The following is a 13235-nucleotide window of genomic DNA, read 5'->3' on the forward strand; positions in this document are numbered from 1 at the left end:
GGTGGAGTCAGTGAGTGGCCAGAGCCCTCCTTGGTCCTTGCTATGTTTGTTCCCTGGAGGAATTGCCTGGAAACAAGGAGGCCTGCTTTATGCCGCTGTGGCTTTGCATGCGCCGTAACGCGGGCAGGGCAGGGAACATGCAAAGAGCTGGTTCCCGTCTGCAACCCCCCCGCCCTGGTCTGTGTTTAAAAACCAGGGGCAGAAATGGAAAGGCTGAGGACAATACCGGCTCTGTTTGTTTCTTCCCATCCCCGTGGCACCTACAGCCGCTGGTGCTGATTTCTCTGGCCCATCAGCTTGTGCACGTGAGCTGGGACAAAAGGAAAGGAGGACAAAGACCCAGATTATATTTCTGCCTGCAATAGTCACCATGTGACACACCCACCATCAGCAAAGCCCAAAGCGATCGGCTTCCCTGCCAATAAACAGACCTCACCCCACATCTGTTGTCAGCACCCACCAGACCTCCAATCAAGGGGTCCTCACATGGCCCACATTTCAATAGAGAGGTAGCCTTGTATTCGCGATCGCACAGGCCCTCTTTTTGCTCCCATCCGTGATTGCATGGACCACGCTTATTCGTGACCACAGGGCGTGGCAATTGCTGCCATAGAAAAGTAACGTTAGCAAGGTTCTAACTCCTTTTCATGTTCTTAGCTCCTTTTCATGCGATTCAGCGGCTGGAAACGAGGAAGGAAGTTAGCATCACACAACTAGCCAGTTCAGTGGAGACTGCAATCAGCACCTCTGGTCTAAACAGGATGTGAAGTGGTGTAAAGACCATTGGGTCCCTTTCCGGGGACATGGTCAGCTGAGATCGGAGGAAAGCGAGATGATCAACAGACCTCTGGGACACTCTTGTCTATAAGACGTGGCACCGGGAGTTGTGACATCTAGGTTCTAGCCTGGCTCTGCCACGGATGTACTGTGTGACCTTGAGAAAGTGACTGAACCTCTGTGCGCCTTAGTTTCCCCATGGCTGCAACAAGGAAAATAACTACCCACCTCACAAGGGAGACAGGAGTCTTATATGCTTCAAGATCTTCAGCTGGAAGCTGCTCTAGAAAGTCAGTCATTTGTTAGCTGTCGGATAAGTGTAGCTTTTTTTTGAGGAACAAGCGTGCCAGAAATCTCAGCAATCTCATTTAGAAGCCGAAATGCCAGTGGATTCAGTACAACCCAGAGTCCTTCCATGGAGGCACAGCTAACTTGTACTGGAGCAGGGGATGACCTGTGGAAAGCAGAGCCATATCCCACCTGCCGGGCCTGACTGCATCCTGTGATTGAACTGGAGTTTATTTTAGGCTGAGGAAATAAAATAACTGCCAAGCCTTTACGAAGTGTGTGTGTGTGTGAGTTATTCCAGCAGGCATGCACATATCCACAGAGCCACGCACGCATGCTGACATGGATGCAAGCAGAACACACAACAAGCCTTTGTACTGTATATTCATAGCTTCATATGGGCCATAATGGGCCCTTGTGATCATCTGGTCTGACCCCCTGTATAACACAGACCAGAGACTTCCCCCCAAATAACCCCTAGAGCAGATCTATCAGAGAAACATCCAATCTTGGTTGAAAAAATTGTCAGTGATGGAGAATCCACCACGACCCTTAGTCAATTGTTTCAATGGCTAATTACTCTCACAGTTAACAATATAGACCTGCTCTCCAGTCTGAATTTGTCTAGCTTCAACTTCCAGCCACTGGAGTGTGTCAGATCTTTCGCTGTGAGATTAAAGAGCCTCTTATGAAATGTTTGTTCCCCCGTAAGTACTTGCAGCCTGTAATCATGTCACCTTTTAGCTTTCTCTTTGTTAAGCTAAATAGATTGAGCTCCTTCAATTTAGCACTAGAAGGCAGGTTTTCTAATCCTTTGATCATTCTCCTGGATCTTCTCTGAACCCTCTCCAGTTTTTCAACATCCTTCTTGAATGATGGGCACCAGAACTGGACACAAGATTCCAGCAGTGATCTCACTGGTGCCAAATACAGAGGTAAAATAACCTCTCTGCTCCTACTGGAGATTCCTCTGTTTATGCAGCCCAGGATCTCATTAGCTCTTTTCAGAGAACAGAATATCAGGGTTGGAAGGGACCTCAGGAGGTCGTCTAGTCACAGTGTCAGATCACGTTCAGCTGATGGATGGTTTAGACACAACAAATCCTGCATCTTGGCAGGGGGTTAGACTCGATGACCCTTGTGGTCCCTTCTAACCCTATGAGTCTAAGATTATCTGCCATGACCCCCACATCTTTTTCAGATATTACAGGCCATACGGTTAGAGCACCTCCCATTTGATGAGCTTTAGCAATGTAAATGAATGGAGCAACACAACACCCCCAGTAGGGGAGGGAAGGCTCATCCTCCCCACTTACAAATTGGGAAACTGAGGCACAGGGAGGCCCAGATTTCCCAAAGTTACTGAGAGAGCCTGAACTAGAACCTTGCTCTCCTGACTAGGTTCCTCTGTGTAACTGGGACAATCCCCCCCCGCCACCCCTCCGATCATAGCTCTATAGATTGGTTGGAAAGCCGCACTGTCCGCTCCCACTGGCATCAGTGGAGTTAGGTGAGGAGAGAATCAGGGCCAGAGGTTCCCATCCATGCATCCAGATAAACGCTGGCCTAGCTCCCAAATGCCACAAATGAAATCACTGGCGAGCTCGTGTCCCCGGGGGGCTGGCACTCGCCGCTGGAGCACTTCTGCAACTTCAGCCTTTGCAAACCTCCCCCACCGTGCGGAGCTGAAGACAGGTGCAAACATCTGGAAGGTTTCACCCTCTCTGCCCTACACAGCAACCGGTGCTAGCCTGTCCTTCCTCAGCCAGCTGTTCCCGCCAGCGGGGCTGGGGCTGGGCATCTCTGAGCAGGGCCGCCCAGAGGATTCGGGGGGCCTGGGGCAAAGCGGGGGAGCTGCGGTGCTTGTACTCACCCGGCGGCGCTCCGGGTCTTCGGTGGCATTTCGGTGGCGGGGGGCCCTTCAGTCGCTCCGCGTCTTCAGCAGCACTGAAGGGCCCCCCCGCCGCTGAAATGCTGCCGAAGCCCCGGAGCGCCGCCGGGCCTGGGCTCGCGGGGCCCCTCTGGGGCCCGGGGCAAATTGCCCCACCCGGGCGGCCCTGTCTCTGAGGTGTGGGAAGCGCTGGGGGGAGCTGGACTTACACGTCCGCACCAGGGACCTGTTCGCTGGAGTGTGTTTTTTAATCCTCTCCCTTGCAGCCACTGGAAAAAGGCTCCTGCAAAACCCCATTAACTGGCTCCTGCTCTGACGATGATGGGGAGCTTTCCAGGTCCCCTAACTGAATGACATACTTCCACTGCACACGCCTCGCCCGGGAAGCTCTGCAGGGTGGAGCTGGGTCCTGGGTTACTGAGAGCTCCTCAAACCACAGCACTGAGACACAACATTGCTGTACTGCCCCAGCCGCAGGGCACTGCCTAAAACCCCCAAGTCCGGCAGCCCCAGCTTGCCCTAGGCTCTGTGCAAAATCTGGGATGGATTCTCCAGAGGAAGCCTCTTCTTTGGTTGTTCCAAAATCCTGGGCAGAGATCTGGAGCCCACAGGACTCTGGTCAAGCCAAGCCAAGCCTGCCCCCAAAGGATCCGCCCCAGACCCCCACCATTACATGGAGGTTCCCATACAGCCAACACCCAAGTGGCACCGTCCTTAGATTACTAGCCATAAGGCTCTGTGATATTAGCTACATGGATTACAGTCGCTCCCGCAAATAATCAGGGCCCCACCGTGCTGGGCCCTGCAAGACGCGTGGTAAGAGACAGCCCCTGTCTCAGTGAGTTTACACTCTGTCTACGACAATACACAAGGAGGTGTCACAAAGAGACAGAGGGAACGGGGCAGGGAATATGAGGGAATGATGCTAGGAATCCATTACTGTACAGCTAGTGCTGCGCATAGTTGGATGGTCTGAATCATTCCAACTTCCTTCCTCAACGATATGAATAAACAACAATTCGATCTCAGGAACTCCTACTCGGCCCCCTGCCTCCGGAAGAAGAGATGCATGGGTGATTCATAGCCTGGAAGGCCAGAAGAGCCTGACCTTATATGTAGCACAAGCCAGGGACTCCACGCAGGGATTTCTATAATAATTCCAATGATTTGTGGTGGAACCAGAGCATAAACAGTGCCATAAGAAAGCGGGTGCTTCTGATAAGCCAGAAGGCTAATACCATCCTTCTTTCCATGTGGCAGTCCTCCCTGGGCTCCATCTAGCAAGGGTACTTGGGATTCATGCCTACATGAATGTTAACCTATGGAATTCCTGGCTGCAGGACCGTCTCCAAGTCAAATGGTGTGGCTGAATTTGCTTTAAAGGGCTGGATAATGTTATTACCAATAACTTCAGCTGCCCATGCTAAGCTTGACTACTGCGGAGAAAGTGAATAAGGTGTTATTTACCCCTTCACATAACACAAGAACCAGGGGTCAACCGATGAAATTCATAGGCAGCAGGTTTAAAACAAACAAAAGGAAATACTTCTTCGCACAACGCACAGTCAACCTGTGGAACTCATTGCCGGGATGCTGTGAAGGCCAAAGGCATAACTGGATTAAAAAAAGAACTAAGTGAGTTCATGGAGCAGTGGCTATTAGCAATGGTCCATCAATGGTTATTAGCCAGGATGGGCAGGGATGGTGTCCCTAGCCTCTGGTTGCCAGAAGCTGGGAATGGGCGACAGGGGATGGATCACTTGATGATTCCCGGATCTGTTCATTCCCTTGGAAGCACTCGGCATTGGCCACTGGTGGAAGACAGGATACTGGGCTAGATGGACCTTTGGTCTGACCTTGTATGGCCAATCTTCTAGTCTTAAGCTCCGGAGACTCAGCTCTCCCGTTCAGCATGTATGCAATCAGCACAGAGGGTTGGATGCAACCAATTCCTCCACGCGCGATGTCATACTATTGGCTAGGGAGAGAGATTTGCCCCCATGTGAATGCTCATTGCTGGCGGGGAGACCGGAACTGAAGGGCTCGCACCTGGACGCAGCGCAGCGAATCCTATGCCCCTAAGGTTGCATTCACTGGCATCACCTTGCCCTTGGAACGAAACCCCGCAGCCTCCCATCGCCCTGCTTGCTGCAGACCCCATTATCCGCCCGGAAGGTGTGGGGACGTCCCTTTACAAGGAGCACATTGGATTAATTTGCTACGTAAGTGGCGGGAGCATTCCGAGGGCCGAGCGCCTCCCACCCCCGGATCCCCAGAGCGTTCATTACAGCATGGCTGGAGGCAGGACATGGGGGAGGTGTGTCACTGCTCACGCTGCGGGATCCCCGAGCGCCTTCGTTAAGGACAGACATTTAAATGCAGAGCGTACAACCCTGCTACAGAGACACAGCCCCACGTGGGATGGCTGGCTTTTGCACACCTGGCCTCGGGAAGGGATGAACTTGGGAGAAGGATCCCAGAAGATCGGCGAGCGCCCGAAAGCACGAGCCAGGGTCAGATCTACTGGCATAGCTCAGGAGGCAGTAGAAGTGCCAGGCGCTGGGACAGGGTCCATCTACACGCAGGGCTGCACTGGTTTACTGACGGGACCATTTAAAACGGATGTAGTTAAACCAGTGCAGAAGGCCACATCGACGCACTTCATTCAGTTGATCAGGAACAGGTTTCAGGTAAACCAGAATCAGCCCTTCTTAGAGCTAGTCTGCAAGGGGAAATTTACCAGCATTAGTAAACCAGGACCCAGTCATACTTATACTGACAGAACTTCCCATGTGGACACTCTTATTTGGAATAACAATGGCCTTTTTCAGCTTAGCTACGTCTGGAACAAGAGGGCCCACACAGGGAGTTGTACCGGTGCAACTACAGCAGTGTAACTATACCCTGATAGCTTGCCGGCAACTTTCCCCATGTAGACATAATCCGCAATCAGAGCATCCACATGTGTTTGCATCATTTCGCTAGATGGGGCCAGGCTTGTGTGTAGACAAGGCCCAAATTACACCACTCCAGTCCGCTGGCACCAACTCACTGTTGCGCTGCACTGATGTGCTATTTACTCCCCCTTTGAATTTGGCTCGCAGTGGAAATCCACAACCATGGCTCTGGGCCAGACTTGGGTCTCCTCCCCCCACCAGGGGAGTCCAGCAGGGCCCTTCCCCCATGTCCAGTACAGCACAACCAGCTGGGGTCAGCACTGTTTCTTCCCCCAACCCCTTTGTAGTATGGAAACATGCCACTAAGGTGTTCGTACAGCTCCTAGCACACTCCTGCCCCATGACGGGGGCTTCTCGGTGCCACAATACAAATAGCAAATAGCGATACAATCACCACCCCTCCTGATAGACCCAGGCTCATCCTCATCCCGCTGGGCTGATCCCAGGCCCCACAAGCCCATTGCTGACATGAATCCTTTCGTTCTCTGCCTTCCTCCTGTCTTAGAAACAAGTATGTTGCTGCGTGGTCATAAGAGATGCTGTCGTCCCATGGATGGTGCTTGGGCTGGGTTCTATGGTCCCACCTCCGGCACTGCCATGCTGGGTGACCTGAGACGAGTCACTTCTCTCTGTACCTGATTCTCTTCTCGTTAGACTGTAAACTGTCTAGGTCAGGGGCTGTCTCTTGATACGTACTTGCGTACAGCACCTGGCACAATGGGACCTGATCTCCATGGACGCCTCAGTTGCTACAGTAACAGAAGTGATTCATCCTAACTTTGGGCAGGTTTGAGTCGATCGATTTGTTTCTCGGTCTATCCTGGGCTCTGAATTATTTCTAGTATTTTGGCGAGTACAGAGCCGCTCCCTGGAGCATTGCAGTCACAGCCCTTTCTGAAAGGTGGCTGAGCATTGCTGTGATGGATCCCACGGGGAAACAGAGAGCAGAGCTGAATTGTCTGAGGTCTTACCGAGCGCCGACAGCAGCGGTGGGAAAAGCACCCAGGAGGCTGGAGTCCCACTTCCCTTGGTTTCACTCCTCCGCAGCCAGGGCCAGCCCACAACATTTTCACACCTGAGGCGGGGAGCTCAAATGACGCCCCCATGCCCCCTCACTCGGGCCAAAACTTTGAAAGGTCTCAATTCTGCCTTCTTCCTGTTCTACTCCTCTCATGGTCCTGCTCTGCTACCTACCAATAAAGGAGAACTAACAACTTAAAATGCCTTGTTCCAAAACGTTAAGAAACGCTTAACTTTCAAACGCCTGAACAGCACATGTAACTTTTCTTGTCTGCATAGTAAACACTGGCATTTTTATCTGTTTGAACAACCAAAGTGGTGCTTTCCGGGCCTTCTTGGTTGCCAAGATCTGAACTGCTTCCTGAAGGTCCACAGTCTGGGCCAGCTCATGCTCTGTTGAGATGGTTGCAAGGCCGACCAGCCTCTCCTGTGTCATTGTGGAGCGTAGATGTGTTTTTATTAACTTCAGCTTGGAGAAGCTGCGATCTTCACTGGCAGCTGTTACAGGAAGTGTTAGAAGTATGCGTCTTAAGGGCCTCACTGGCTCCCACTACTTCAGTTGACTGCCTGTTCTCCTCAAGTGGGTTCAGGGAAGCAGCAGGAAACAGGAAGCTCCCTGAGAAGCTGGTGTGAATCAGTCCAGAGAGGTACATAAGAGGCTCCTCCTCCTCTCTCTCCCTGCAGCTCCTGCTGCTTTCTGTTATTCCCTCTCACCTTTTCACCGGCCTGCCTGTTACGTCTCTTGTGTCCTCCTTCCTCCAGCCCAGCCCTCCCCCATCGCTGTGCATCTAGAGCAGAGAGAATACATATGCACCAGCAACAGACACTATTTTTTACACTCTGGGTCCTAGTGGCGCCCCCCCTCCACTGTTTGGCACCTGAGGCGGCTGCCTCAGTTCACCTCAGGGTAAGGCCGGCCCTGTCCGCAGCCCCGCTGCGATGGCCGAGGGGGCAAAAGGAAGGGCCGGATGACAGATGACATCGTTCTGTCGGCTTCCCTGGAGCTATGAGGATCCGGCCCACAGACTTGGCAGCTGGGTTAGCAGAGGCCACAAGAACCTTCTTTTGGCTCCACAGCTGCATATGCGCGAGGTTCAGTTTGGGTGAACCCCCCAACTCCCTCAGGGAAACGTCACAGGAGCGACAGCATTTGGCTTCGTTTCGGGTTGATACTAACACCAGGCCCCAAGCGGCAGGGCTCAGCTCAGGCCCCTGTATTTCCCCTGTGTAGTGCACCCAAGGCCCCTCCTCCAAGGCTCCTGGCACCCAGACGTCACCTCTGGTGGGTAGAGACCCGTGTCTGTCTCCTCCTGACTGGGGTTATTCCAGGCTGCACAGCTACCCGCCTACATTAGGATGCTCCCAGCAGGCCAGTGTCTGCCCTTTACTTTCTCTTTGCAGCCTTACGAACAGCGTAAGTGCCAGCAGTTAGGAGTTCCCATGCAGCTCTTTCTAAGCAAGCCCATTTATTCTTAAGGTAAAAGCATTACAGAGAAAACATCCAAAAGCTCCTACGTGCATGCTAACAGCTCACCAGGGGTCACCCATCAGTCTTATGAGGCCTCAGTAGGCCGAAGTCCTTCCCAGGAAGGACTGGGGTCTCCTTGGACAGAAGGTCCTGTCCGTTGGCTGGATCAGAAAGCAGGTGCTGAGGCAGTTTAAACTCAGGTGATTTATTCAAAAGTCCTTTCTTTGTCTGGTATCCAGAGAAACCATTATGAACCAGCCTAGGCGATCCTCGCCAGGTGGTGGGACCTCTCCAGAGGTGTTATCACCTGAGTGAATTTGCCTAATCACTCCCACACTGTTCTTAGTCCCTGGGGGAGCCCTGGTCACCCTCCCCCCATGGAATGACATACAATACCTGGCCCACAATGATACACCAACCTGATATAGTCCGATCACCCATGGACATTGCAGGAAATTGCCCTGTCAATCACAGGAGTCAGTTGGGAAATTTGCATGCAGAATTGGCACCTGCCAAGAGCTGGGGCTCCGGAGATTTGGTTCCACTCATGCCATTCAGGTCTGGAATCAGGGATAGATCCTGACCTTATGCCCACCTCCAAAATGGGGAAGAGCTTCGGCTGCGGGGTTCCCATTCCAACCCGGCATCAGCTCGAACCCAGCGGCCTTCCAGCACCAAGGCTTCCCGGAGCCGAGGGCATTTTGCAGCTCGCCTCGCGCTCCCTTCTCAGAGCAGCCCCCCGGGACAGCCCTTATTTCGGGGCCACTCTGTGTAATTAGGATTTGTTATTTCCAGAGCGTTTGAAACTGTGTTTATTTTATCTGCTGCTGGATTCCCGTGGCTTTCGGCTCATCGTTAACTGCTGAAGATGAGTGACGGATCCTACTAATTACCGCTAATGATGGCCTTAAAAGAGCTTTTGTGTTCGTGTGCACCAAGGGCCATTTATAATTTACGGTGGGGGAAGGATGGAGCATAGAGTGTAGGCAGAATAATTACAGCAAACGGGCTCTGTCAGGAGACAGCAGTGACCGTGACAGCGAGAGGAGTTTTATCCTAGAGAACTGGAAGGATTTGCCTTCTCTAAGCGATGGAAACTTTCACCGAGCTGTGATTTTCCTGTGTCCGAGCCAAACGCCGTGCTCACAGCCCCTCGATTAACAGGCCCGGGGATTAAGAGCCTGTCGTTCCCAGCCTCCTGGGGGGAAACCTTCTCTTCCCAATCCGCACAGGCCCCGCTGCAGAGCTTGGAGGAGGGAGACGATGATTTGAAACACTGCTACACTTCACTCCTTGATCTCAAATCCGATTTGGCAAGGGAGCCCTCCAGCTAATGCCAACCTGTCGGCTCTCTGCATGACTGCGGGGCAGGGCGTGAGCCAGGGGACCCCCGGAGCCCAGATTTAAGCCAGAGGGAAACAAGCAGGGGTGGGCGAGGCAGTACCTGAAGTGTCCATTGCCACGACTGTCCCCCACAGCACCCACCGGTTCCCCCTCTTTGCACAACTCCCCCGTCCCGCGCACGCCAGCCCCCCATTGCCACGACCCCATACGCACCCCTTCCTTGCCACAATGCCCGCCCGCCCGGCACCCTGGGCCGGCCCAGCGGAGGGGCAGACCCTGACCGGCCCGTGGGCGGCTGGCTGTGCAATTGGAAACTCCCCTCCCTTGAGACCCTTCTGACAGGGTCCCAGAGGGGAGTCCAGCCCTCGTGCCCTGCTTGGGTGGGTGCCAGCTGCCCGAAAGGGGGCAAGACCCAGGGTGGAACCAAGACCCCAGTCCTCCTGCTCCAACTCCCTGTGCCCTGACCCCCAGCCCTGCCTTCCCTCACTCCTGCAGGCATCCAGGGCAGTGCCCGGCCTAGACAGGGACAGTGCCCAAGGGCCAAGGCTCTGCTCCAGGCTCTCCCTGGCACAGATGCCCCCCAGGGGGAACGCAGGCTGAGTCCTGCGCTCAGGGCAACACGCAGGGGACTTGGGTTTGCCTGGCAGCAGGGGCCACACACAGCCAGCGCATCTGCCAGGAGCGAGTGGGGGGAGCAAGCCAGGGCAGCTGCAGGGTAGAGCCCACAGCTCTGCTCTCCAGGCAGGTCTCCCAGCCGGCCCGTCGGATCGCGCTTGCGTGACAGGCGCCCATCCAGGGCAGGCGGGCGCTCCGGCCCGGGGAGCCGCAGAGGGCGTTTTGAGCTTCGAAGCAGAACTGACGACTCTCAGGGATGCCTCGTTAGGCTTCGCCATCCCGCGCCCCCAGCGAGGGGTTAGCAGGTCTGTTGCTACAAGGAGCCCCCCACCTGCCGGTGCCAGCATACGGCCTGCAGCCCCTGCCTGCCAGCGCCCCGGCGAGGGCCGAGCAGAACTCTCCCACGCCGGGGTTAACTCTCCCACGCCGGGGTTAACTCTCCCACGCCGGGGTTAACTCTCCCACGCCAGGGTTAACTCTCCCACGCCAGGGTTAACAAAGGACTGCTGTCAGCAAAGAGCACCCAGCCGGCTGATCCCTTCTGTCCCCTCCTGTGTCTAGCTCACAACCCTCTTTGGCAGCAGGAATCCGGGCGGGTAAGGAAGCCGTCATTTCCATCCCCAGGCAGCCCCGGCTGGATTATTAAACCACCATCTCTTTAACCTCCCCCCCGCCCGCTGTAAGGAAGGTCTGACGGGCACTCTCAGATACGAAGGGTACCACGTCTCCCCTGCCACGTCCCCTTCCTAAAGGACCAAGAGGGACGCCTCATTCAGACTGGCGGTGCCTGCCCCAGTCCAGGGGAAAGATATCAATATATTGTGCCAGGACATGCCCTTTGGCTGGGATGCTGGAGTCAGCAGGGAGATTGAGGCCAGGTCGGCACTAGCGCAGTCGTGTAGGTTAGAGCTGTGATTTTTTGTGACACTTCTATACTGGCAAAATTCCTACTCCAGGCCGTTATGCCAGCATCAAAGGGCTCATTCCGTCCGGGGAGCTGGTAGGAGCCAGGCCGCCAAAAGCTCTCTCTCTTGCAGGTCTGCGCTGTCCCTGCTGGGAGGGTGGCTGGTAGAGCTTCCCTGGTAAGTCCACCTCAGCGCACGCAAGGACTAAGAAGCAGCAGGAGACTTACAACGGTCCCGTTGTATTTTCCCTGCCAATCAGGGACGGGTTCTTTTCTGTATTTAATCAGGACTGGAGCCCCAGTGCGTTGGGTGCAGGACAACCAGGTCAAAGTCATCCCCTGCCCCGGAGAGCTTGCGGCATAACAAGAACTGGTTTTTAATTCCAGACTGTCTTTCGAGCCCAGCTCCGAAGAGTGAGTGGAACTCGGTGGGAAGCTCTTTGGATGGGAGAGGTCAGGCCAGTGGGCTAGAAATCCAATCAGAAAAGCACCTTGTGTCATGGGCGGTGTGTGGTCCCTTCCAGATGGAGAAGCAAATTCTTATCATTGTACCGCACGCTCTTCAGGGCAGGGAACAACCCCGACACGGTGCCCGGCGCTACGGGGCTCCGAGCTGGATTAAATCCAAACAATAAGAGTCTTCCCAAGTTTCTTGGTTTCTCTCATTTTGAGCCCTCCATCCAGCACCTTCGGAGCTTTCACAGTGGGTCTAAGAGGCCCAGATGGGAGTTAGTGCCTAAATATCTTTAAAGACCTGAGCCCGAATGACATGAACATCATGGAGGGGGCCCAGCATGTTGCAAGGAGCCCACAGCACCTCGGAGGGTCCTGGGGGTGCAAGTGTGCATGGAGCGTCACTTCTTGGGCGGCCGCAGCTCGGGATTGAGAGGAATCTGTGGAATCCCTCTCCACCCGTCCGAGAGCTGGACAGGCTGGGGAGAGCAGAGGTGGAGCCTTGCTCCTGAACCTCGGCTGGATTCGAACCAGACCGGTCACATCGTCTCCAGGCTGCCCCCTGCGTTCTCACCACAAGCAGAGACCCACACGAGGGGCTGCACCGCGGCGTTGCCGCTTTAAATCGCCAGCAGCACCCGGCTTCCCCCGCACCAGGTTGCTTCGGCCCCTGTGTCCTACTTTGACTCCTCAGAGGCATTAGGCACGGCGCCAGCATGTGATCCACCTCTCCCAGGGATTAAGTGCCCTCTGCAAACTTGCATTTACCTTATTTACAGTGAGCCGGACTCAACCCGCCAAGCCGCAGCTAGAAAAATCTAATCGACTCAGAGCTAGTCACGTAGTGAACGTCCCGAGCGGAGCTGCGTAACCAGACAGCTGGAGACGGTGGCTATTGAGGACACGCACCAGAGCAGCGACAGGTTCAAAGAGTCCTGTTCCTTTAATCTGCAAACGGATCCAGCCGCCCCCCCATTAACCTCTTGACCCCGCCCGTGTCTTGTTATTTACATGCGCCTACCTGGGCCCAACCTTTGTATGGACGGAGCTTCCCCCCCCCCGACTCCACAAAGCCCATAGACCTGCTAGCCAGAGCAGTGCAAATGTTGACACGCCGCAGGATGGCTCTGGCGGGAGCGGATCTCACCTGGCGGAGAAGTTTCTCGGCTCAGTGTTTGTCCATTTCCTGGGTGATACAGAGGGCAACGGTTCCCTCTCTGATTCCCCCCCAGTGGAGAGCCCCCAAAAGGTCACGGTTCTGCTGCCCGAGGGCAGAGATTGGAAAGGAGGATTCTGCCTTTGGAGGCTGCAGATCCCTTTCACGTCGGGGGATGTTGCGTGAAACGACAGGGCCAAATCACGGCTGCCGTAGGGCCCGAGCTGAGGGGCTTATGAGCTGGAGGGGCGTGGCTCTCCCAGTGTCGGGGCGCGCATTCGCTGCAGAGGAGGATGCTCTCAGACTGAAGTCAATAGGAACTGGGTGCACGTGTCTTAGGGGGTTGCCAGCCCTCCAGGACC

At 54.7% G+C, this 13235-nt stretch overlaps 1 protein-coding gene across 1 annotated transcript in view; it reads right to left on the reverse strand.

The window, feature by feature from the left end:
* Nucleotides 1-260: 260 nt before the first annotated feature.
* LOC123375765 (phosphatidylinositol 3-kinase regulatory subunit alpha-like) overlaps nt 261-13235 on the reverse strand; it is a 291825-nt gene continuing 278850 nt past the window's right edge. Inside the window, exon 9 of the mRNA XM_045027009.1 lies at nt 261-310. Coding sequence (XP_044882944.1) covers nt 261-310 — 50 coding nt within the window. The remainder of the gene's footprint in view (nt 311-13235) is intronic.

This window comes from Mauremys mutica, chromosome 8 (assembly GCF_020497125.1).
Source record: "Mauremys mutica isolate MM-2020 ecotype Southern chromosome 8, ASM2049712v1, whole genome shotgun sequence".
Lineage (NCBI taxonomy): Eukaryota > Metazoa > Chordata > Testudines > Geoemydidae > Mauremys > Mauremys mutica.